The 26,120-nt window shown below is 38.5% G+C and overlaps 3 protein-coding genes across 3 annotated transcripts in view; 1 reads left to right on the top strand and 2 right to left on the bottom strand.

The window, feature by feature from the left end:
- Positions 1-226: 226 nt before the first annotated feature.
- Positions 227-18,746, bottom strand: fancd2 (FA complementation group D2; the record flags this gene model as incomplete). Its single annotated transcript, XM_083892007.1, has 43 exons — positions 227-319; positions 904-987; positions 1,094-1,240; positions 1,343-1,417; positions 1,507-1,581; positions 1,668-1,706; positions 2,627-2,698; positions 2,895-2,988; positions 3,276-3,398; positions 4,562-4,661; positions 4,753-4,883; positions 4,956-5,063; positions 5,144-5,262; positions 7,523-7,651; positions 7,862-7,978; positions 8,077-8,232; positions 8,312-8,406; positions 8,495-8,593; positions 9,455-9,563; positions 9,645-9,760; positions 9,865-9,965; positions 10,610-10,750; positions 10,843-10,916; positions 11,012-11,131; positions 11,692-11,746; positions 11,832-11,941; positions 12,036-12,143; positions 12,231-12,362; positions 12,459-12,593; positions 12,835-12,981; positions 13,284-13,319; positions 13,412-13,514; positions 13,597-13,697; positions 14,240-14,344; positions 14,438-14,525; positions 15,412-15,536; positions 15,648-15,726; positions 15,827-15,879; positions 15,997-16,057; positions 16,909-17,015; positions 17,106-17,173; positions 17,264-17,401; positions 18,680-18,746. 43 exons carry the CDS (start codon positions 18,744-18,746, stop codon positions 227-229), a joined length of 4,335 nt encoding a protein of 1,444 aa, XP_083748133.1.
- A 1,693-nt stretch (positions 18,747-20,439) lies between these two features.
- On the top strand, positions 20,440-22,470 carry gpx1b (glutathione peroxidase 1b). The gene is made up of 2 exons (XM_083892140.1): positions 20,440-20,749; positions 21,803-22,470. The coding sequence occupies exons 1-2, from the start codon at positions 20,522-20,524 to the stop codon at positions 22,151-22,153; spliced, it is 579 nt and encodes a 192-aa protein (XP_083748266.1). The 5' UTR covers positions 20,440-20,521; the 3' UTR covers positions 22,154-22,470.
- Positions 22,471-23,931: 1,461 nt separating this feature from the next.
- usp4 (ubiquitin specific peptidase 4 (proto-oncogene)) overlaps positions 23,932-26,120 on the bottom strand; it is a gene marked incomplete at its 5' end in the record, with an annotated part of 15,577 nt that continues 13,388 nt past the window's right edge. The window contains one exon of the mRNA XM_083892131.1: positions 23,932-25,661. Within this exon, the coding sequence (XP_083748257.1) occupies positions 25,527-25,661 (135 nt within the window). The 3' untranslated portion in view covers positions 23,932-25,526. The remainder of the gene's footprint in view (positions 25,662-26,120) is intronic.

The raw sequence follows: 26,120 nt of genomic DNA on the forward strand, positions 1-26,120 counted from the left end.
ATGTAAGTACAACTCATTCATTCATTTATGTGGTGTGTGTGTTTTTATTATTATTTACTGCTGTTATTACCTAACACTGAAACAATAAGCAGCAGTACTCAATACATTCTGAACATGAATAAAACATACAAACATTCCAAACTTCAAAATATTATAATAACAATAATAAACCGTAGATTTAAAGCCAACAGCAAACTGTTTTGTTATGTACATGTGCTTCAGCGTCTTAGTAAGACTCAGAATCTTCTGTAACGTCTTCTTCATCCTCATGACTCACTTCGTTTATCTTCTCGTCGTCCTCAGAGTCACTTTTCTGCACCTGGAGGGAAAAAAAATCATGAGAAACATTAGCAAACATAAACTTATCTCAGGCAAGTCCAGTTGCCTACAGCTAATTAATGCTTACACGAAGACATCTAACCGTTTCCCTGACAACGACAGTATGTCCACCACTAATCATCACTGTCTTTTTCTCTAGAGCTCTAAAAAATGATCATGTCAGCCCACAACTGCCTTTTACAGTTTCCACAGTCTGCTGGCCAACGACTGTATTACTCATTTGTGCTGCTTATCCCTAAACACATACATGTAAAAGTAAGTAAATAAAAAAAGAATTTCACACTTTCACAGTGTCGCGGCACGTAAACATGACACCTTTCGCGTCTTTTTCCGGTCAGTTGTCATGGAAACGTGCCGTGCGTTAGCGCGCGTTAACCTTTTGTACAGCACTAGTTTTCAGTTGCCTCACTTTGCTCGAGCAATGCCGCTTTTGCGTCCTCCTTGCCTTTGTCAGTCTTGACACTAAAAGCTATACTCAGAGACACAGAGAATTCCAGCATTACAGGGACTTACAGGGAAATTAATTCATATTTAACATCTTTGTTAAAAAAAAGACGCAGGTACCTCAACCTTCGCTGGACGTTCCTCCTCCTCGTCGTCATCATCATCGTCACTGTCCTGTGACCTCTGTGACAGAATCTCTTCACCCTGCAGCGTACGCCACAAAAAAACATCCACAGCGTGAGACGATTATTCAAAAACGCTCATTTCACACAATTCACACACACGTCCAGCCATGCCGCATGCAGCGAACCTTCAGGTTGCGGTTCTTCAAAGTGCCCATCCAAAACGCCTCCTGACAGTTGTTGAGCGTGAGCGTGGCCTTCACTCTGTACATGAACAGCTCCAGGCTCTTCTTCAGGGCCGGCACGTGGTTGGTCAGGCTCATATCTTGTCGAATCTGTGCGCGGAAAAACACACGCGGTGATTATTGAGCACCTGAGGAGTAACTGTACTGTATAATAAATACGTGCCGTGTCCAGACTGTGTGATGTGTAGTCACCTTGGAGTGGCCACACATGTGATGGAGTTGCCTGGTGCTGAGCTGGAAGGTCTTTATAAGTTTGTGGACTTCCACCTGAAGCACAGACAATCACACACATACAGTACATCACACACACACACGACAAACTATGTGTGAATGACAAGGAAGGAAGGAATGTGTACCTTGTGCTTTTTGAAACTGTAGTCCAGCAGCGGCATTCCCAATTTCAGGAAAGACTCCAGGAAAAGACGACCGTACTATGAGATAACGACATTAAAAATTGGTTAATACATCAGCTGCACCTGGATGTGAGACGCTATACTGTGGAACTACAGTTTATCACCTTAAGGCACACGTTGAGAACTGGTCTGGAATCAAACACCTGCAGGAAAAACAGCAGGAAAACAGCTGAGCGGGTGAATTTAACTTTACATTTTTTAACAGTAATGTATAAAGAGGAGGCTAAATATGAGTGAAACTGTATTAAAATCATTAAAATAAAATGAGTAGAGGCAACGCAACGAGTCACAATCAGTTTAATATATATAGTTATCATGCATACATTACAAATTATATATACATTTAAAGCTAATAACATGTACTAATAGATAATGTACCTTGACAAGGTTGACCAGAATGTTAAAGTCTCGGACAGCCAGGATCCATGTCAGCAGCAATCTGACTTTTTCTTTAATCTCAGACTTTAATAATTTTGACTTTTTTCTAAGAAATTCTGACTTTTTTTCTAAGAATTCTGACTTTAATCTCAGAATTCTGACTAACCTCAGAATTACTGACTTTTTTCTTTAATCTCAGAATTATGACTATAATCTCAGAATTATTTACTCTTTTTTTTTATCACAGAATTATGACTTTTTTCTTGAATCTCAGAATTATGACTATAATCTCAGAATTATTGACTTTTTTTTAATCACAGTATTATTTGACTTTTTCTTTAATCACAGAATTATGACTTTTTTCTTGAATCTCAGAATTATTGACTTTTTCTTTAATCACAGAATTATTGACTTTTTCTTTCATCTCAGAATTATTAGAATTATGACTTTTTTGAGATTATATGACTATAATCTCAAAATGATTGACTTTTTCTTTAATCTCAGAATTATTGACTTTTTCCTTAATTTCAGAATTATGACTTTAATCTCAGAATTTACTTTTTTCTTTGATCTCAGAATTATGACTTTAATCGTATTCAAATAAACTGAATAGAGGCAACGCAATGAGTCACAATCAGCTTAATATACATTTAAAGCTAATAACATGTACTAATAGATAATGTACCTTGACGAGGTTGACCAGAATGTTAAAGTCTCGCACAGCCAGGATCCACGTCAGCAGCTTCTCACCCTGCGTCTAAGAACAGACAGAGTCAGGGATTACAGCAGCCCGAATACACATTAAATACATAAATACAGGGAAAACTCAGGCCAAAGTGCATGACTTTTAGTACTCTTGAAATATGGAAAGAAATTAGTGGAATCTGATCAACAAAACACAGACACACAACAAATGCACACAAAAAAAGAACACAGTGGACTTTGTGGCCGACCTCAGTGTCATCACTCATTTTGCTCGCAGGAATCTTCTTGGCAGCTTTTTCCAGCTCTGCCATCATCACTTTATAGAAGACCAGGAATGTTTGCCTGAGAGGGAGGGAGGGAGGGAGGGAGGGAGGGAGGGAGGGAGGGGTGGAGACAGAAAATAATGGAAGATTAGCAGAGGAATAACCAAAACACGTCTGATTATATTCTTTACTGTGGTTATGTCTGATAATTACAGTTTACATTACACTGCTGTAATCAGCTGTGAAGGCTGAGAGGGTGCCAGCTGCTGGTGGCTTCTTGTTTTTTTTTTTTTATAACTCACTGCTGCACAAAGCAAACTTCCATTGTGCTCTAAGGAGAAAGTGAGAAAGGAGACGAGGATCTACCTGTTGAGAGTGGGCCACGATGAAGAGCCCTCGTCTTTGGATGCACTAACAAGTTCAGATACTTGATTTTCAGCTATTTCCTCCACGGCCGTCAGCACGTCATCCACGTTCTCTAGGTAGATGCTGCAAAGACAAAGACCAAAAATAAATAAATGCATAACAATACCACAACTAAAAACGATGCACTTTTAAAAGGGGTTGAAGAGGGGCTGATTAATTGTGACTTTGATTCCGTTTCCATCATAGTTCAAGTGCAGCTAAAACAGTTGCTGAATAAAATTTATTTATTTTACAAAGTAAATAGTACAGAAGATTAATTAAAGAAGAAAGAAAAAACAGAAAACATGAATTCCGAGATTTTTTTTTATTTTTTTTCTCAGAATTATTAAAGTCATAATTCTGAGATTGAAGTCATAATTCTGAGAAAAGGTTGGACTTCTGAGATTGAGTCATAATTCTGAGATTAAAGTCAGAATTATTAGTCATAATTCTGAGATTAAAGTCATAATTCTGAGATTGAGTCATAATTCTGAGATTAAAGTCATAATTATTAAAGTCATAATTCTGAGAAAAGGTCGGACTTCTGAGATTGAGTCAGAATTCTGAGATTAAAGTCGGAATTCTCAGATTGAGTCGGAATTCTGAGATTTAAGTCAGAATTATTAAAGTCGACTGGCGAACTGTCCAGGGTGTACCCCGCCTATCGCCCAATGTCTGCTGAGATAGGCACAGCACCCCCGCGACCCTCTGGTGGAGGATGAAGCGGTAGATAATTGATGGATGGATAATTCTGAGATTAAAGTCATAATTCTGAGATTGAGTCATAATTCTGAGATTAAAGTCAGAATTATTAAAGTCATAATTCTGAGATTGAGTCATAATTCTGAGATTAAAGTCAGAATTCTGAGATTGAGTCATAATTCTGAGAGTCAGAATTACTAGTCATAATTCTTAAAATTAGCCATAGTTCTGAGATTGAAGTCATAGTTCTGAGATTGAAGTCATAATTCTCACTTTAATAATTCTGACTCATGAAAACTCAATAGTTCTGAATCTGAGAGTGTAGACAATTACTTTTACGTTCTACTACTTATTTATTATCATGTATTACTTACTTAAAATATTAGCCTCAAAGGCGCATATGTTTTCATTGCACTGCATCTTTGAAACTACTGCTCAAACATATTTGATATTTGACCAAAACTCCTCATTTCTGAACGGCAATGTCCTGTTAAAAATTCCAGCCATCATCCCATTCTACACAAACCCAATTGCAGACGACTCACCTCAGAAGAGTGTGAAGTGTTTCGTTGAATTTGCTCCCTCGCTCCTTCTCTCCACTGGCTGTTACCCAGTCTTGACTCAGGAAACGTTTCACGAGGGAAGCTAAGATTTTAAAAAATTAAAATAAATCAGCAATGAATCACGACAGTTCACAGGAGATTGTTGATGGTTACAGACTGATTTAAAAACTGACCGGTTTGCTCTCGAAAGGCAGCAGGGTTTCCTCCTTTCTCCGACACGGTGGACAGAAGCTGGGTGAGACACAGAGCGGTGCTGAGACTGGGCATCGTGCTGCTGAAGTTGAGCAGGTACTTAAAGGAGTGTCTGAAACAAAAGAGACGGTAAATATACCGTTTATTCTGCTTTTCGGGAAATGACCGAGCTGTTGTAACTCACTTAACGAGCTTCTCCAGGATCAACTCAGATTGTCCCTTGAGTCGTTCGGCGACAACTCCCAGAGCATTCTTCAGTAAACTTCTCTGACCTGGCAAACTGAATCCAGACCTGGACAAAAATACACAAAGAAAACAGTCAACAGGAAGAAGTTAAATGACCAAACTGACATCAGTGTCACCAGCTCTCACCAGCTGAAGGTGGTGTTCAGAACCCGCAGGAGCAGCTGATAGCAGGACGTCATCAACTGTTGCTCCTGTACGTCTGTGGCCGGTCCGTCCACGACACCGTTGTTAACAGTTAGCAGTGTCTGCAGCGTGTATTTATATAAAATAATAAATACGTGAAACATTGTCAAAAACAATTGGGGGAGATGAAAATCTTTTAGTGCGTGAATTCCAGGGCAAGGCCATTCCATTAAAAAGCAGCTCTACACTGACCTTTTAAAAATGATGATTTGATTGGTTGAAGCTAAGGAGTTTGCTTTTCACAACTAAGCTAAAACAAGGGGAATGCATATTTGATTTGGAAGTAAATGTATTAGGGCCACATGTAAAAATATATATATAATTTTAAAAAATGAAAGAAAAAAACAGCATGAATTCTGGGATTAGAGTCGATTTTTTAGAGTCGATTTTTTTTTTGCTCAGAATGATGGCTTTAAAAGGAACCCCGGCTATAAAACTTGTAGTTCTTAAAAGATAAATGTTAGTATCAGTTTTAATAAATTGATATAAAAAACCTTCTTGATGTCTTCGTTTTTATAAAATTTGTAAAAATAGTTTAACTCTTATGTCGCCGTTGTTGTTTACGTCGCAATGCACTCTGGGTAGTGACGTAAAAAGGTTGTACTGGGGGCTTCGGGACCCTGTTGTGACTGTTCAGCACAAACATGTAATCTGTTCAGCCTTTTCAATTTGAACCCGAGCGAAACATACAGGAGGAGGACAGCACTGACAATGTTTCACAAAACGAGCATCAAAATGAAGCGCAAGAAAGACGGGATGAGGCGAGAGTGGGACAAAACCTGTGGTGTTTGTGCGGCAACTGCGTCTCCATATATGGATATACAGTGACGCGGCGACTGCAGACGCGGGTTGTCTGCTCAGGAGAGCATCCAGCGTCTCTCGTCTCTGCCGCTTTTTAACGCGGATTTCACTCGCTTCACGCGGGCGTTTAGGCTCCTTATGTGGGAGAATTGTCGGACAGGCATTTGGTTTAAGTCTCCGTTTGTATCCACCCGCTCCGGTGAGGTCTTTTAGCAGCTGTGGTCGACTAAAAGCCTCAAATGCTTATGGCGAAAAATGTCGAGAACACAGCCGCGGATCTTTAGGAAGTTGTCCTTCCACAGGCATCTTCCCACTCCTTTCTCCTCTTGTCAGTGGGAAAGCTGTGTAAACTCACAGCACTTCCCTTGTTGCCTTTCGATAAAAGCCAATCGAAAGTCGCCCACAGCTGCTAAAAGACCTCACCGGAGCGGGTGGATAAAAAAGGAGACGTAAACCAAATGCCTGTCCGACAATTCTCCCACATAAGGAGCCTAAACGCCCGCGTGAAGCGAGTGAAATTCGCGTTAAAAAGCGGCAGAGACGAGAGACGCTGGATGCTCTCCTGAGCAGACAACCCGCGTCTGCAGTCGCCGCGTCACTGTATATCCATATATGGAGACGCAGTTGCCGCACGTACACCACAGGTTTTGTCCCACTCTCGCCTCATCCCGTCTTTCTTGCGCTTCATTTTGATGCTCGTTTTGTGAAACATTGTCAGTGCTGTCCTCCTCCTGTATGTTTCGCTCGGGTTCAAATTGAAAAGGCTGAACAGATTACATGTTTGTGCTGAACAGTCACAACAGGGTCCCGAAGCCCCCAGTCAACCTTTTTACGTCACTACCCAGAGTGCATTGCGACGTAAACAACAATGGCGACCTACGAGTTAAACTATTTTTACAAATTTTATAAAAACGAAGACTTCAAGAAGGTTTTTTATATCAATTTATTAAAACTGATACTAACATTTATCTTTTAAGAACTACAAGTTTTATAGCCGGGGTTCCTTTTAATAATCCTGACTTACTTTAATCTCAGAATTCTGCCTTTAAAAAAAAAGATAAAACTGACTTTTTTAAAAATGAGAATTCTGACTTTTTTTCTTCAATCTCATAATTCAGATTTTTTTCCCTCAGAATTCTGACTTAAAAAACCCTGATTTAAATTGTTTTTTTAAATATAAATAATTCAGACTTTTTTTAAAATCAGCATTTTGACTGTTTTCTCATAATTCTGACTTTAATAATGCTGACTTTAATCTCAGAATTCTGCCTTTTTAAAAAAAATTAAATAAATGATGAAAACAAGGAGTGACAGCCGCAGTGATTTACTACAAACCCCATTTCCAGAAAAACCTGGGACACTTTGTAAAAATGCAATAAAACTAAAGTCTGTAATTTTAACGTTATTCATTCATAAATTTACAGTGTAAATGGATAAATATACATACATGAGTAATAATTGGCTGACTCTGAAGATTAAAAATCAGATTTTCACTCTAACCGAGTGTGTGATTTTTGTTACCTGAAAATGGTTGTGGCAGTTCTCCAAGTGTGAGCACAGTGCAGGTAACAGCTGGACGCAGAAGGTGGCGATGTCCTTGGAGCTCCTCTGCTGCAGATGGGAGAACCCGGCGCTTTTATCGGCTCTTGCCTGGAAAAAGAAAACATTTCACTCAGTGTTTCGTGTCTCGTATTAGCAATTTTAGCCAAAGATGAACAAGGTTTTCCCTCAGGCAAATCTTCAAACTTCTGCACCTCCTTTGTGTCAAAATGTTAATAACCTGGAAACTCCTGCCACCTGAGGCTTTTAAAAAAAGACATGTTTGTCACCTGAACGCTCAAAAGTGTTAATGATTCGTACCTTGAGGAACGGCACTCTCTTGACAGGAGCAGAGGTGAGACTGAACTCCAGCTTGCGAAGCATGTCCTCCAGCAGAAGCACGAGCTCGGCAGGACCCAGCAGGACTTCCTCTTGCACCTCAGTGAAGTCAAAATATCTTATTATTAAAGTGTTCTTTAACTTGTATGTGTAGTGATATACACACAGTATATAATATACTATAGTCCTGGTCTTACTTTGGTGTGGAGCTCAGAGTCCAACAGTGAGCGAGACACGAGGCCACACTGCAGCACACTGAGCACCTCCACGTCCAGCTCCCTGAAAAACTGTCTGTAGGACACCAGACTGACTCCGTGTAAGATCTCCTTCTCCTTGTCCTTCTCGGGCTGCTCCTTTAAGAAAAAAGTTTTTTTTTTAGCTTGGTCATATTAAAAAAAGAGAAAGAGATAAACGTGAGTGCTGAAGTTTTACCTGCTGAGTTTCATCTCCTTCAGTTGTCTCATCGTGCAGGGAGCTGTTGTCTAAGGAGCTCTTAGCGGCTGCCTTCCTCTTCTTTCCTGTACCGTCTACATAACATACAGGAATTTACATATATTATACTAAATATTTATTTGAAGTATTTCATCAAAACAAAAAGGTGTTGAGCTTTATTACCTTTCTTTGCTTTGTTCACAGGAACAGTGGAACTCAGTATTGCTCCTTCTGTGCCGTCTCCATCGAAGTTAGCAACAGGTGGAACAAAACCAGGTGTTCCTGAAACACACATTAAGATTACTAACTAATAACTAATTTGTTACTAACTAACAGAAGATTTTTTAAAAACCTTAAATATTAAAAGCGTGTGTATGTATATGTCTTTCTGGAGTACAAATCTGGACAAGTGTAGCATGCTACATCTATATACAGTACATGCTACATCTCATAGATAGATAGCAATTGTTTTAGCTAACTTTAAGCTAACAGCAATTGTTTTAGCTAACTTTTAGCTGATAGCAATTGTTTTAGCTAACTTTTAGCTGATAGATATAGAAATTATTTTAACTAACTTTAAGATTTAACTTTAAGAATGTTTTAGCTAACTTTTAGATGATAGCAATTGTTTTGGATAACTTTAAGATAACTTTTAGCTGATAGATAGAAATCTTTTTAGCTAAATTTAAGATAACTTTTAGTTAATATCTACTGTTTTAGCTACCTTTAAGCTAACTTTTAGCTGATAGATAGAAATTGTTTTAGCTAACTTTAAGCTAACAGCACTTGTTTTAGCCAACTTTTAGCTGATAGCAATTGTTTAAGCTAACTTTTAGCTGACAGATAGATAGAAATTATTTTAACTAACTTTAAGATAACATTTAGCTGTTAGCAAATGTTTTAGCTAACTTTTAGCTGATAGCAATTGTTTTGGCTACCTTTAAGCTAACTTTTAGCTGATAGATAGATAGATAGATAGATAGATAGATAGATAGATAGATAGATAGATAGATAGATAGATAGATAGATAGATAGATAGATAGATAGATAGATAGATAGATAGATAGATAGATAGATAACAACAACAAATAAGACAAAACGTTTGAGAAACATAATTGAGACTTCAATTAGTCAAATACATACCAGCCAACACCCTCTCCAGCAGCGTCTGAAGGTACGTGATGTTCTGCAGTCGGGTCATCACCTTCATCTTCATCTCAGTTTCTTTTTGCCCACAAAATGCATTCACAGTCTTGCAGGAAAACAAAGCCTGACTTTAGTCACAGAGCTCATAATTAGAGAAAACTATGATGTAAATTCAACATGCAGTTACCTCTCTGAACCAGTTGATGGTGTAAAAGAGTAAGTTACAAAGAAACTCCCTCTCAGCTTTCGACAGACTCTCGATTTTCTCCACTACACCCATGTCTGTTAGGACCAGAGGACAGCCTGACCCATACCAAAGACAGTAATTATTTAACAAACACAGCACTGAACACAAACAGCACTGAACACAAACAGGCTTAAATGACAGTCTCTTTCCTCTTCCTTACCCAGCAGACCGTCAATGTTCTCCAGGGTTCCAGGATTCTGCTTCTCCTCACACAGTCTCAGTAGGCGGAAAAACGGAGCCAGACAGAGAGGAGACACTCTCCTGGAAATATATAAAATAAAATAAACAAATCAGAAATCTAGATCAGACAGAAGAGTATTAGGACCACATGTGCAAAAAAGAAATAAAACAGCATGAATTCTGAGATTAAAGACAGAATTCTGAAGAAAAAAGTCAGTATTATGAGATTAAAGAAAGTCAGAATTCTGAATTACTAAAGTCAGAATTCTGATATTAAAGTCAGAATTATGAGGAAAAAAAGTCTGAATTATTAGTCATAATTCTGAGGGGAAAAAAAGTTTATAATTCTGAGATTAAAGAAAAAGTCATAATATTGAGATTTAAGTAAGAATTATTAGTCAGAATTCTGAGATTAAAGTCACAATCATAAGTCAGAATTCTTAGATTAAAATTCTAAGAAATTCTGACTTTTTTCTCAGAATTACTAGAGTCAGAATTCTGAGAAAAAAGTCAGAATTCCGAGATTAAAGCCAGAATTCTGAGATTAAAGTCAGAATTCAGAGGAAAAAAAAGTTTTATTCGTTTTTACTTTCTTTCATTTTTAATACTAATACTCTTCTGTAAAATCATCACACAGATCTGATTCTATCAAACGTCAAATACAGATCATCACAGATTAAATGCTGTTATTCAGCAGAACATAAGAAAGGGGAAGTTGGACTGACTTGTGCGCCTTCTTGCTTTGACTCTTCTGCTCGCCTTTGTTCTGAATATCTTTGGCCAGCAGAGGCAGCAGGTTGATGGCGATGCTGTTCTCATCCAACACTTCCAGGTTGTACATCAAATGAACGGGTAAAGGGAAGGAACTGAGATACACGGAGGGAAGGAGGGATTAATGACACCAAGAATAAATAGTATAAAAGTCAATCAATGTCTAATTCTTCTATCCATTACTAACCCTTTTATTTCAGGGTGGATATCGACCACAAAGTCGTTCTGAAAGTCGTCTATGACGCTCTTTGAAATGTTCTCCTGTTGGGAAGAGAGATATAATGAGGGGATCAAAGTGATTGTAGGAACAGAAGCTGCAGTTCATAAAAGGTGGTTTCAAACACTCTGAGACACACCTGCACCCTCGGGTCCAGAGTAGAGCTGGAGATTAGATTGGCGAGTTCATCGTGGAACAGAGCCGCGGCCTCGGGTGAACTCTCGCTGCTCGACCTCACGAGCTCCAACAGAGCCGTCACCTGCAGGGAAGCAAGTAAATATTAATAGTAGAATCGTACATATTCCTCAAACATCAGCTCTCCATGAATCTCCAAATAAAGAATAGTTAACTTACTTACAATATAGTAAAGCATTTACAAGATTCTCGGTTAAAACAAACATAAATGACTGATGAAACACGTTTGCTAAAAAGATATAAGCACATGAAGAATATCCAACTAACTTTAAGCTAACTTTCAGCTGATAGCAACTGTTTTAGCTAACTTTAAGCTAACTTTTAGCTGATAGCAATTGTTTTAGCTAACTTTAAGCTAACTTTTAGTTGATGATAGATAGCAATCGTTTTAGTTAACTTTTAGCTGATAGATAGATCAGCTTTTTAAATGTGAATATTTTCTGGTTTATTTGCTCCATAGAACAAAGAAATCACTCAATCATTCATTGTTGTGGTTTTTGGACAAGACGAGACATTTGAGAACATCGTCATTTCCAGGTTTGAGGAACACGGCTCAACGTTTTCTGACATTTTATGGACCAAATGATGAAAATAATCGTTAGTTGCAGCTCTACTCTATCTTACCTGTCTTAACGTCTCCTGTGGTAACTCTTCATTCTGTGTCTCCTTCACTTTTGGCCTGGATGTTAAAAATAAAGAATGATCAGAACACAGAGAGAGGAAATAATGAAAATGACAGCTGCTGTAAAGCGCCTACACCTCACCTGAAGGCCCCCATGCTGCCTACAATCCTGATGGCACCAATGATGCCGATACGCTTGTACTTTGGCACAGTGCTGGAGAGCTGTTTACGGATCACGATGTGCATGTCGTCCTGACAGGGTGGAGGAGGGGGGGGGACAAGAACAGACATTAGAGAAAAGACACAACATGGGAAAGGCAGGACATGTGAAGGTATGACTGCTCACCTGAATGTGAGATCCTTGTTGCTGCTGCCCAAAGGCCAGTCTGCTCAGGAGGTGGAAGAGTCTGCGTATCTGCTGCGGCGTGAGGTTGTCCATGTAGTCCAGAATTCCCTGTAAATCACATCATATTAATGCTCAGTCAAAAACTAAACCAAACACAGATTGTAACATTTTGGTTTATTAGTGTGACCTCCTTACCTTAACAAAGACGGCATAAAGAGCCATTTCTGTGGGTTTCTCTGATACCAGGTCACAGAGAAGCTCCAGGGCCATGTCCACCTCCCCCGCCACGCCACTGCAGACGTGGGTCACTAAAGAGCCCACCACCTCCTGTCAAACAAATCAAAAACACATTCCACTTTAAAAACAGAGATTAATATTTAAAAAAGCAGCACATTTATAATGAGATTATAAAGAAAAACCCACCTGTTGGCAGTAGGAGTCAAACACAGTGAAGGAGAGTCGGTACATGTAGCCGCTGAAAGGAACCACACAGGGGTCATGGGAGCGCAACAAGCACTGAGCCAGAGACAAGATGGACGGGAAATAGCCTCGCAAGACCTGAAACAATTAAAAGAAATATAACACATTTATCAGTTGATTAACCCTTAGTGGTAAATTGCCTTATAGGAATAATGCACAACTCCTTATATGGACATCCTGGGTGTGTGTTTATAGGTCACATATACAGGCTTATGTTATGCAAGTTTTGATTAGTTTTATATTGCATTTTTAGTTGTGATATAAAGTAGCAATAATTGTGCAGAAGTCACAAAAATAGAGCGTTTTTCTTTTTTTTCACCTGGGAATAGTCCCTGAAGGTCTTCTGCAGCAGAGTCTCCGGAATGAGTCCTGTCCTCACTTTAAGCTTCAGAACTCTCTCTGCTCCTCGTCGACTCAGGTTGGCATTGGTGGAGTGGAGGATGAACAGCACCAGCAGATCTATGACCTGGAAATGGCCCGGCCGGGATTATATATACACACATACATATATATATATTATATATTACTAATTAAATATTACATACAGTAAACAGGTCTTCAAAAAAACAAATCTTTTCAAATGAACACAAAAATAGGTTTAAGTGCAACATTTATCACATTTCTGAGAAGCAAAATTTGTCAAACTTTACCTAAAGATTAGTAATAATTAGCTGAATAAATAATAACAATTGTTAGTCTCATACATATAGAAGATATTCATATAAAAAAGAAGAAAAATAATAAAGAAGAAAAACAGATAACAGTCACCTTGTGGTCCTCGGCTTCATCCACCGACTCAATCGCCTTAAGAAAGACAACAAAGGCGAAAGACAAACAAATAAATGATTGCTAATGATTAAAAAGAAAGAAATTGCACTCAATAAACAACAACCCACCTTGAGCCAAGCCTCTGAAATAGTCTTCTGAAATCTCACTGCTGACTTGATGCCGTCCAACGTCAGTGTGATGCTGTTTCCAGCTCCTGGAGTGGACGTGACCCTGTGCCAAAAAAAAAAATTAGAGAAAAGTTCTTCTCCTACAGCATAAACTGACACAAAAAAACCATCGTGTGTTGTTTTACTCTGTTGCTCCTTTGCTCTTCATGCGACTCTGAGAGGCCTGCAGCACTGGAGGGAGAACACACTGCTCCAGCTCCAGCTTCTTACGGAGATCATTCACCACCTGTGTTTCAAAATAAGAGGGTTTACTGGTAAATACTGAATTAAGTGTGTTTTATAATGTCTTTAGGGTGAAGGTCTTGCTTTACAGAGGTGGCTATCTTGTGATGTCACGTTTAAAGTGGAGCTTAGTATGAAAAACAAAACAAAGAAAAGATCTTTTCTGGCAAGCAAAGGCCACTGTAGTTCCCTGATCTACAGTCATTTATTACATTACACAGTCTCACCACTAGATGTCACTGATTCTCAAACAAGTACAACTACAAGAATATGGCTGTAGACATAATTGATTAATCAGTTTGAAGCTTTTTTCATTATTAAAACAAGATTTGTGATTGTTTTAGCTTCTTAAATGTGAATATTTCTTCGTTTTTTGTTCCACATAAAGAAATCATCAAAACTGAATCATTTTGGTTTGTGGACAAAAACAAGAGGGGTTTGACAAACACTGATCAACGTTTTCTGACTTTTTATGGACCAAACCATTAATCGATTATGAGAATAATGGTTAGTTGCAGCTAACCATTATTGGAAGTGAGATCTAACCTCATTTGCATCAGAGGCCGACACAGAGTGTAGGATGAACTTGACAACCACAGGCAGGTCCTCCAGCTGCACGGCAGCCAACGTTGCCATCACTGCTCCACGCACCTGCGAAAACAGACGAGTAAATGTTCACTAAAGCCTTTAATGAGTCATAATGAACGTTGTGAGCGTGTGTGTGGGTGTGTGTGTGTCTACTACCTCAGTGAGTAATGAGGAGCTGAGGTTCAGACTAGACAGAGCGTCCAGGATGGGAACGGTGAGCTGAGTGTTCGTCTGGAGCAGAGAGCTACACAAGAACATGAGATGAGATCAACAATAAAACACAGACAAGTCAGACAGTGACAATAGTAGTAGTAGTAGTAGTATTAATAGTAGTAATAGTAATATGTTCGTCTGGAGTAAAGAGCTACACAAGGAGATGAGATCAAAATAAAACACAGATAGATCAGAGACAGTGGCAGTAGTAGTAGTAGTATTAGTAGTAATTGTAGTAATAGTAATAGTAATTGTAGTAGTAGTAATTGTAGTAGTACTTGTAGTAGTAGTAATAGTAGTAATAGTAGTAGTAATTGTAGCAATAGTAATAGTAATAATAGTAGTAGTAATTGTAGTAATAGTAGTAGTAATTGCAGTAGTGGTAGCAACAATAGTAGTACTAGTAGTAATAGTAGTAGAAATTGTAGTAGTAGTAATAGTAATAGTAGTAGTAGTAGTAATAGTAGTAGTAATAATAGTAATAGTAGACGTAATTGTAGTAGTAGTAGCAGCAATAATAGTAGTAGTAATTGTAGTAGTAGTAGTAATTGTAGTAGTAGTAGTAACGGTAGTAGTAATTGTAGTAGTAGTAGTAGTAGTAATAGTAGTAGTGGTAGCAACAATAGTAGTACTAGTAGTAGAAATTGTAGTAATAGTAAAAGTAGTAGTAATAATAGTAATAGTAGTAGTAGTAGTAGTAATAGTAATAGTAGTAGTCATTGCAGTAGTAATAGTAGTAGTAGTAGTAATAGTAATAGTAGTAGTAGTAGTAATACTAATAGTAGTAGTAATAGTAATACTAAAAGTAGTAGTAATAGTAATAGTAGTAGTAGTAATAGTAGTAGTAGTAGTAATACTAATAGTAGTAGTAATAGTAATAGTAGTAGTAGTAATAGTAGTAGTAATAGTGTACACACTTGAGCTGTCCAGCGATGTCATTGTGCTGACAGTCCTCCAGTATCTCGGGCAGACTGGTGATTATGTCTCGTGCTACATCCACTGGAGCTACAGACACCAGCTCCATGAGCTTCTCTGCCAAATCCTGCAGTCACAGAGAGAGAGAGAGGGCAGAGGTAAACATCACATCACACATGTTTGTGTGAGGAAATGATATATACAAGAAAAAACCCCTATCATCAGAGGAATGACTGACCTTGCTGTCCACGACCCTGTCGAGCCATTTCAGCTGGTTAACGATCATGCGTGGAACGCTGAGTCCTCCGTCTGCGCTTCTGTGAGGAACACAAACAGATGACATTAGAAAAGAAAGAAGACAATGGGGGGAAAGAAACTTTCAAAATAAATACGTTAAATAAATAAATAAATACTGACCCATCGAGCATAAACTCAGGCACTTTTTCAAGCAAGGTGTTTATGATGGAAGTCTGTGTGAGAGAAAAATGAAGATAAAGGATTCACATTATGTGTAGAATTTGCATTACAACCTACATCCCCCCAAAAATTCCGTTAAAAACCACTTTGTCAGAGGTAAAAACTCTTACCTGCAGAATCTCAATACCCAACAGCATGCGTAGCAGACTTTCCTGGAATGAGCTGGCAGAACTACAACAACAAAGAGGATCAGTTAGACTTAAAACCTTCCTTTTTTTCATAAAGCTTATAGAAACCTGGACCATCTCCAAGCTATGCTGCTATAGACCTATATACTGCTGCTGGGGGAATTCCTGTGGTGCACTCACACTCACTCTCTCACCCTCAGGGTATGAATATGACTTTATTATATGTCATTAACCTTGTTCTTTAACTAAGTAACTTTTACTCTAAGTACATATTAAATAAGCTACTTTTATTTACTTTAACGTCAGTACATTTTACACCAGTACTTTTACTTGTACTTAAGTAAAATGTTATCAAAATACTGGTACTTTTACATGTAGTTGAGTAAATTGTTATCAAAATAGTGGTACTTTTACATGTAGTTGAGTAAATTGTTATCAAAATTAGTGGTACTTTTACTTGTACTTAAGTAAAATGTTATCAAAATACTGGTACTTTTACTTGTACTCAAGTAATAGGTTAATAAATGGTGGTACTTTTTACTTGAGTCGAATATTTCAGTACTCTTTGCACCTCTGCCGTTTTGAATCTTGTCCCTTACTAGCAAATACTCCATTTTACAAACACGAACATTAAAACTAAATTAAAACTAGTCATTTGGTGACATTATATTACATGAACTTACATGAACCTTGTTCTTTCTCTCCCTAGTTTATGTCTTTCCTTCCCCTCTCTGTGTCCTCATTTTGCAGGTTGCAGGATCCAGATCCAGTTTCCAGGCTACTACTATTATTATTATTATTATTACCATACATGTCATCACCATTCATTTCACCCCAACCTGTCTTGGCAGATAGTGTAAAGTACGATAACCGTCTCTCTTAAAAAAGGCTTACCTGTCATTTCCGTCAGACAACCGTGGGACACACGGCAGGAGGCAATTCCTAAAACTCTCTGCGTCTTCAATGTGACTCTCTAACCCGGTGATGAACTCCTGAACAACCTGAAATAACAACATTAAAACACAAATGAAACACAATAGACTGAATTCTGTGTATTATATACACAGCACAGATGGTGTGTGTTTACTTACTCCGGGGTAGTTGGGACTCTTCCGTATTTGCTGCTCTATCCTCTTCTGGAAGACGACTTGATCGACAGCTACGGAGAGAGGAGAAAATGTTAATGAATATTATTTAAACAACAATATCTATTGATTTGGCCAAAGACTGGTTTTGGAAGTACGTTTACCGATCTCATTGGACGCGCCACCTCGCTTTAAGGTGACGCCTGCTTCTCTCAGGAAGATGGTGAAAGCATTTTCATTAGTGACGTCCGGAACGGCGACTTTAGGATGACGACCTGTGTTGCTGCGGCTCTTCTTTGCCTCTGTGGAGAGAGGGAGATTAGAGATTTATGTTATGTTCATGTGTGCACTTTAGTCTGTCGGCTACTTTCTTGTAGACTGAAGACTTTGTGTCCTCTAATATTCTTTTAAAACGCATCTTAAAACCCATTTTTACTCTTTGGCTTTCAACCCAGCATGGGACGTTGGTTTTTATATTTTTTTATAGTTTTATTGTATGACCTGTTTATTTGTGTTGTTTTCATATTTTCTACAGTATTTTTATTGTTGTATTGTTTGTTCTTAGGTCTATTAGGTCACACGTTTGTATGTTTTATTTGTTTTATGTATTTATCTCTGATGTACAGCACTTTGTTTCAGCTGTTGTTGTTTTTGAAGTGCTTTATAAATAAAGTTGGATTGGATTGTTTTTAAAATGGCATTTTTGCTGGGTTTTTATGACACACAATACTTATTATGACCTTTTTGCATAGGTGGAAAGTAGTGAATTACATTTACTTGTGTTACTGCAATTGAGTAGGTTTTTTGTGTACTTTTTTATTTCAAAATTTGTACTTTTACTTCAATATGTTTTTAGTTGCTACGTTTTAAATCACATCCGTTACCAAGTAAAAAATGTTGGCCTGAATTAAAAAAAACATATATACATATATTACATTTCATTTTTTATTTTGTCAGCACTTTAACTAAGTAACTTTTACTCTAAGTACATTTTAAATAAGCTACTTTTATGTACTTTAACGTCAGTACATTTTACACCAGTACTTTTACTTGTACTTAAGTAAAATGTTATCAAAATAGTGGTACTTTTACTTGTACTTGTGTTAAATGTTATCAAAATAGTGGTACTTTTACCTGTACTGAAGTAAAATGTTATCAAAACAGTGGTACTTTTCCTTGTACTTGAGTAAAATTTTATTAAAATAGTGGTACTTTTCTTGTACAAATGTAAAATGCTATTAAAATAGTGGTACTTTTACATGTAGTTGAGTAAATTGTTATCAAAATAGTGGTATTTTTACTTGTACTGAAGTAAAATGTTATCAAATTAGTGGTACTTTTACTTGTACTTAAGCAAAATGTTATCAAAATACTGGTACTTTTACTTGTACTCAAGTAATATGTTAATAAATGGTGGTACTTTTTACTTGAGTCGAATATTTCAGTACTCTTTGCACCTCTGCCGTTTTGAATCTTGTCCCTTACTAGCAAATACTCCATATTACAAAAACGAACATTAAAACTAAATTAAAACTAAATTAAAACTAGTCATTTGGTGACATTATATCACATGAACTTACTGTTAGTTGTGGTGGATGTCTCTCCTTTATCCGCAGACGCAGAGGAGCGTCGTTTTTTGCGCATCATCTAAAAGAACAACAAACGTCAGAGAGTTTAGCAGAGAAGGCACGAACATGCTAACATCACTGTACATGTACATGTACATACGCTGTTTACTGTACGCTACAAGCGTAAATGTAGAGAAACTGTACGTATTGATGAAGACAGGAAGTGAGTCAGCAGCCAGAAAACACACCTCGCGTGTGTCGTTACGACGTGATTTTGTTGTTGTCTGTGGGGAATTATTCCAGATTGAATAGAACTGCTCAAAAACAGACGACGACAGATTATTATTCCATTTACAAAACAAACTTCCGCGCCAAAGTGCTAATGCGTCATCAAAAAGAGCCAGGGAACACAGTCCACTTCCGTGTGACGTAGCGGAGCAGTGATTGTAGCTGGACGTAAAATCATAAAAATCATCAAAATAGTCCGATTATTTTCTCTTCGTAGGTCATTTATAGCATTATCCTGGTGACGTTACTCTATATTATGCTACTAAATGCAAAGTCTTTCAATATTAACGAGATTAAAACACATGTTTTCATGTTTTTGTACAGTCCCTTAAATGTGATTGCTTGTTTTTACAGCGTGCTCTACATTGTTGGGCGGAGTTTGGTTTCTCCCATGACTGTAATAATGTGGTGAAACTTTCCGGGCGACGCTGTAGAAGGAAACAAGCGCAACCACAGAGAAATTATTCCTGCGCAACCACATCGAAGAGTCAACTGTTGTTTCAGATGCTTCACCCCTGCGCGCGTCCTTCAGTCGTACTGTTTAAGCGATTCAATGACGTTTAAATAGTGCGTCACATGTAAAAATGTCAGACGAACTGAAATCACAACAATCTAAAGTGAAAATTAAGCAAATATATATTTTAAGTGAAAACTTAGATTATTATTATGACCTTTTTAATCAATAAAAATGTATATGTTTTTCACTAACTGACAATTTTGAGTCATGTGACATAGCAAGAAGCGATCGTTCGTTAAAGGTCGTCAAATTACACAGATGTTTGGTCAGGTTTTGAGTAATAAACATGTAAAACAGGACAAAAATAGAAAGTTATTTATTTTGCATCTATTTCAGTTCACATTAATACGTGTTTTTCTCACACTCCAGACCAGAAGGTGGCAGTAATGCAAGTATTATGCTGGTTATCAACTAGCATTAAAACTAAATAATATTTATAACGCCAACATTACTTTATTCTCCAAAAATATATATATATATTCAGTTTGGCCCTAATACTCCATCGAAAGAAAAAATAATCTCATAATATTACGACTTTATTCTTGCAATTTTATAATTATTATTATTACTGCTTTATTCTCAAAATATATTTTAAAAATTATCTTCAGTTTGGCCCTTTTCGTATTTTTCTTGATCTAGTTTGTTTTACGCAGACAGAATAATGGTGCAGGCCGTAATCTCTGATTCACACTCCTGACCAGAAGGGGGCGGTAAATGCAACTATTGTGCTGTTTATCAACTAGCATTAAAACCTAAATAATATGTATAACAACAATGTTTTGTTTTTTTTACAATAAAGACAAAGAATTACAATAATACTTATTGTTATTATCGTATAGTGTAGTAAGAAGTAGAACAAGTAGAAGGAGGAGGAGGAGCAGGAGGAGGAGGTGGGGTGAACTATCTTGACAGGTGACATTTGTTCTTTGTTCACAATTGAAGGGTTTGCTCTAAGGAGTAAGTAAAGTCACAGTAGACGGACTTTCTGACTCTGAAGAAGGAGAAGGAGGACATACGCTCTTATATATCTCGCTGGAAAGGAAATATTGATGAGCGCCAGAATGGCAGCCAAGTTCTACGAGCTCTCGGCCAAACTGTTGACCGGAGAAACCTTTAACTTCTCCTCTCTGCAGGGAAAAGTGGTTCTCATCGAGAACGTGGCGTCTCTCTGAGGAACGACCAGCAGGGATTACACCCAGATGAACGAGCTCCACGGCCGCTACGCCGACAAGGGGCTCGTTATCCTGGGGGTTCCCTGCAACCAGTTCGGCCACCAGGTGAGGACGGACCAACTCTTCCTTAATGTTCAGGGTTTTCATTTATTATTATTAAAAAATATATATTTTTTATTTTTTTTTGGTATGTTTTGTAGTTGTGTTTACTTCCCGGAAGTATTACCAATATTTTTCAACATTTTCAGATTTTGTCAATTAGGATAAACTCTTTAAAAAAAGGTTTAAAAAAAACGACAACAAAAAACACTATATATTATATTCTCAACCTGCTCTGTTTTTCTAGACTATTTTCTTCAAGCTGAGATTTCAATATTTTTAGTCAAATAATATATCCCTACAATACATGCGTGTACATATACACATGGTATACAGATGAGAGGCACATTATATAATATAATAACATACTTTATTTTGTTAGTTTTTGTGAGCAAAATTTGGAAAAATCTAAGTTAACCGAAAAAATGTTGTCCATTTGGGCTGCAGTAGAAACAAAAATTGTGTATATATATATACACATTTATATTCAAATGATGACATACTTGTACAAACATATTGTTGGCTAGCATATTAAGGCTAGTATTATAAGGTTGCACAATGGACCTTTTTAGCGTTAACATTTTTTAATTATGAGTCTTTCCAGTCTGTATTTTGTGTCGTATATTTGAAACAACAAAAAAGTATAAACTGAATACATGAAAACAGGAGGTCACACACCGGTATTCATCAAGAGACTTAAAAACAAGTATAAACCTAACGTTAATAAGTAACAATTGGTGACCTCTGACCTCTGCCCAGATATTTGCTCAGTAACTCATTCATAGAAGGTTAATGATGATTGGAAGCGGGAAGTTAAGTGAAGTGGAGCTGGTTCTTCCTGTTGAAGGAAAAGACAAAAGTTAATGTAAATATAAGATGTTTGTTGTCAGTTAAATACATGAGTAATCACAGACAAACCGTTGGTTTTCCGTGATTAAGATCAGTGCTTCAGGCACAGGTTGAGGTTTGTTGATCCTTTTATTATTTTAATCCACACCAGTACCTTGTGATCCGCTTCCGGAGTTTTACTCTCTCTGATACAGCTTTTTCCCCACGCAGGAGAACTGCAAAAACGAGGAAATCCTGCTGTCCCTGAAGTACGTCCGTCCTGGCAACGGCTTCGAGCCCAAGTTCCAGCTCCTGGAGAAGGTGGACGTGAACGGGAAGGACGCCCATCCGCTGTTCGCGTTCCTCAGAGAGAAGCTGCCGTTCCCCAGCGACGAGCCCTCCGCCCTCATGAACGACCCAAAGTGCATCATCTGGAGCCCCGTGTGCCGCAACGACGTGGCCTGGAACTTCGAGAAGTTCCTTGTCGGGCCTGACGGGGCGCCGTTCAAGCGCTACAGCAGGAGGTTCCTGACCAGCGACATCGAGGCCGACATCAAGAAGCTCCTCAGCCAGGCGCGCTAAACTAACGAGAGCCCGTCCTCCATTTCTACAGATCGTTCCATCTTCACCAGCTTCTCCGCACTTAGTGAGCACGTTTAAATGCTTCCCTTCCTCCGCGGCTTCCGTAGATGGTCCGACACTCTGGTGTCCACCTCCACCTGCTGTGCTAAACACGTACGCGATGACTGTGTTCTGTTCTTTTACTAAATGAAGGTTTCCTCCGAAACCAGCTTAGATGTGAGGAGGTTATCTGATGACGCGTAAAAGGCTGAACCTCTCAGCTAACATCGAGTCCGTGTAAAGCACTGCTGTGGTTTGTCAAATATTAAAAGGAGCAATAATAAATGTTTTGATTTTTCCTTTTCAAAATGATCTCTTAAATGTTTTTTGAACTGTGGATTTAGGTCAAACATGGGTTGTGGTTTGCATTCTGCGCCTTTGCAGCAAGAAGGGTTAGCGTTAGCATGTTCTCCCCGTGTATGCGTAGGGTTTCTCCAAGGAATTAGGTCAAACGGTGTTTTAACATTATTCTCATAGCTCATTTCAACCCAAACGAGCCAATCGGAGATGGCAGACTTAAACCCCGTCCGCGCAACAAGCCTCTGGTGGCCTCTGTTGGTCATATTGGCAAGTGCAAGTGTGGATGTTCAAACAAACAGACGGACACAGAGCCACTAAAAACGATTAAACTGAACAAGCTTGAAGGGGAATAGGTTGAAACGTCAGCAAGTTTGCGTTTGATGATTGAAAACTTTAGCTGGCTATTTGGAAAGGGACTGGGAGCTAGTGCTAGCTCGCGAGCTACTTGTTGGAGAGTTGTGAGAGGGAGTGGTTAAATCGGACACTCTGAATCGAGAGCTTTTTGTGTGTTTTAACATTATTCTCATAGCTCATTTCAACCCAAACGAGGAAATCGGAGATGACAGACTTAAACCCCGTCCACGCAACAGGCCTCTGGCGGCCTCTGTTGTTCATATTGGCAAGTGCAAGTGTGGAAGCACATGTAAACAGACACACAGAGCCGCTAAACACAACAAAACTGAACGAACTTGAAGGGGACATTGCGTGAAAACTTAAGCAAGTTTACGTTTGATTACTGAAATCTAGCTAGCTATTTGGAAAGGGACTATGAGCTAGTGCTAGCTCGCAAGCTACTTGTTGGAGAGTTGTGAGAGCGAGTGGTTGTGGAAGAGCCATTAAAAATGACAAAACTGAACGAACTTCATGGGGAGATTGCGTGAAAACGTAAGCAAGTTGAATGAATTATTAATGTTTATCGATTATTGAAATCTTTAGCTAGCTATTTGTAGAGGGACTGGGAGCTAGTGCTAGCTTGCAAGCTACTTGTTGGAGAGTTGTGCGAGTGAGTGGTTGTGGAAGATAAAGTAGTGAAGATGGATTAATTCAAACATTAGAAAATAAACTCAATAATAATCAAACTTACACTGTTCATCGTATGAAATTTGACGTTATAAACAAAATAAGAGCTAACAAGCCTTTGTTATTCCTGGTGCCAGCACATAATACAGTGTAATTAAGTTTACGTCAAGCAGGTGATGATTCAGAATGATGCAATTCAGTTTGCGTCATCTTTCTGTTTTTCCAGGGCCAAAGAAAATCCCATAACTACACCACAGTGCAGTCAGGCTAGCTTCATTTCTGCTCCGTGTAATTATTATTACAAACAAAACAAAAACCACCGCACCCCGTTTCAGTTGAGGCTTCCAGTCTTTATTTATATAGTTTGAAATCAAATATTTCTCACTTCTTTTTTTTTTTGAAAAACAAATATTGTCAGATATTGCAAATATAAGATAAATATGAGGACAAGAATTTATACACCTATTTAAAATAGTGTGATTATTTACATCTCTTCAGTGATTCCGAGATTGAAGGAAGGGGAAAAGGTTTGTTGAATTGTTGAATTTAAGCCTTATATAAACAGATATGATGTTTTCTGGCGTCACTCGACGTCTGAAACCCAACTTTTTAGTAAACTTTCACTTTATTCTCATCACATTCAACCCCCGTTAGAACTAAGTGTAGTAGCTTTGTTTTTCTCTCAGGAAAACTAATTGAAAACGTCATGTGCTGCTGCTGCTGCTGCTGCTGCCTCCCCCTCATCTGAAGTCACATGCACTTTTTGTTTCCTCATGACCGACCGGGAGTTTTCAGGAATAAAAGCACCAGTTTTATATTCTGTTTATTTTCGATTCACTCTGTGTGTGTGTGTGTGTGTGTGTGTGTGTGTGTGCTTTGAAGAATATCAAATAACAGCCATTTTCAATACAGATCTGCATTAAATGTACACGACTAATGAGGACAAGCCATCGCAAGGGTGAGCTTAGGGGTCCGATCCAGGCAGCAGATTAAAATATGCTTAAAAGACACGTTTAAAATCATCCTTGTATATGTGTGTGTGTGTGTGTGAGAACCTGAACGCCAAACAACACCGTCCTGTAGCAGGTAGATAAAGAAGAGAATTCAAAGTGCCTCCTTTGTTTTTTTTTAAGTCAGGTTGCAGGAATCAAAAAAGGCCGCTTTTGCATTGTGATTACAAAAAAAAAAAAAGGAGGGAAAAATAACAAAAAATAATTTGAAGCAAGGTCAGACGTTATCTCACAAGTTTAGGGTCCGAGAGACAGCAGAGCCCACTGCTGCGAGTCAAGAGAACGGAAAAAGGCTGCGAACAAGAACCCCGACGACCTCGTCGATAAAAAACCTTGGGAGAAAGAAAAAAACAAAACAAACACACACATTCGTCCCCACTGCGGTTTTAGATTGCATCACTGATTCAGCAGGAGCACGACTGTCAATCGCAGCGTTTTTTCCCCGTCACTGCTGAGATTATCCGAGGCGCGGTCCCAGTTATCTTCGCTAACGTCGAACAAGTTGGTACATTTTTTTTCCTTTTAATCATAAATAACTTGAAACACTTTGGTTGAAACGTGTGCATTTGGCTTATGTTTATATATTTACGACTGTAGTCTCGGGAGCGACAGATTTACCTATGTTATACGTCGAGGGCACTTCTAACATTCCGTTCATCCAGTGAGACAATCTTTATCCCGTCTTTAGTTCCAGAATACTAAAACTATGTTCAGAAATCATCATCAGCAGGCCACACCCCCTCCCTCCCTCCCTCCCCCCCTCCCCCTCCACACACTGCAAGAAGGAAGTCTCTGACAAGGCTGTTGGCTCTAGTTGACAACATACAAGACAAAATACCAAAATACAGGGAAGGTCTGGGGAGGGGGGGAGGGAGGTGTTTGGGGGGGGGGAGTAATGTCAAGTCTGTGGAGTCTTCTGTCACTAAAGTAGCTTTGTGTGCATCCAAGTGTCTCGCTTTGCTCTATGCATTTCAGTGCGCGTCCCTTCTCTGTTTTATGTCCTCTCAGTTTGTGTCCATGTGGTCGTCGGCTGCTGCGGCGTCGGGAGCTCCGCCCAGCGAGGCCGAGGCCTGAGGCTTGGAGGGGGGGGGGGGCTCCTCGTCTCTGAGCTGATAGAACAGCACGTAGGCTGCTTTAGTCTGAAACCAGAGGAGGACAGGGATGAGGTTACCAAACAATGGGACACTTGACACTCTGGACAAGAAGTCAGAGAGGGCGGCGGCTGCAGTCGCCTGCATCACATACGGTCTAGAGCTGCAACTAACTATTGTTTTCATACGCGATGAATCTGTCGAAAGCTGGCAATGAAGATGTTCTCAAAAGTCTTGTTTTTGTCCCTTTGTTATGTGGAGCAAAGAAACTAGAAAATATTCACATTTAAGAAGCTAAAACAAATCAGAAACCGATTAATCGATAAGAAATATAGTTGATTACAACTTTTTTTCAAAAGAAATTGTCAAATTTTGAAGGACAGAATTGTATGTTTTTGTCAAATTTTGGACCAAACATTTTTTTTCAAAAAAAATCGTCACTTTTGTACGACATAGCATAGTATGACGTTTTCGTCAATTTTTTTAAATTATCAAATTGTCTATTAA

Source organism: Microchirus variegatus (assembly GCF_963457635.1).
Source record: "Microchirus variegatus genome assembly, chromosome: 7".
NCBI classification, from domain to species: Eukaryota; Metazoa; Chordata; class Actinopteri; order Pleuronectiformes; family Soleidae; genus Microchirus; species Microchirus variegatus.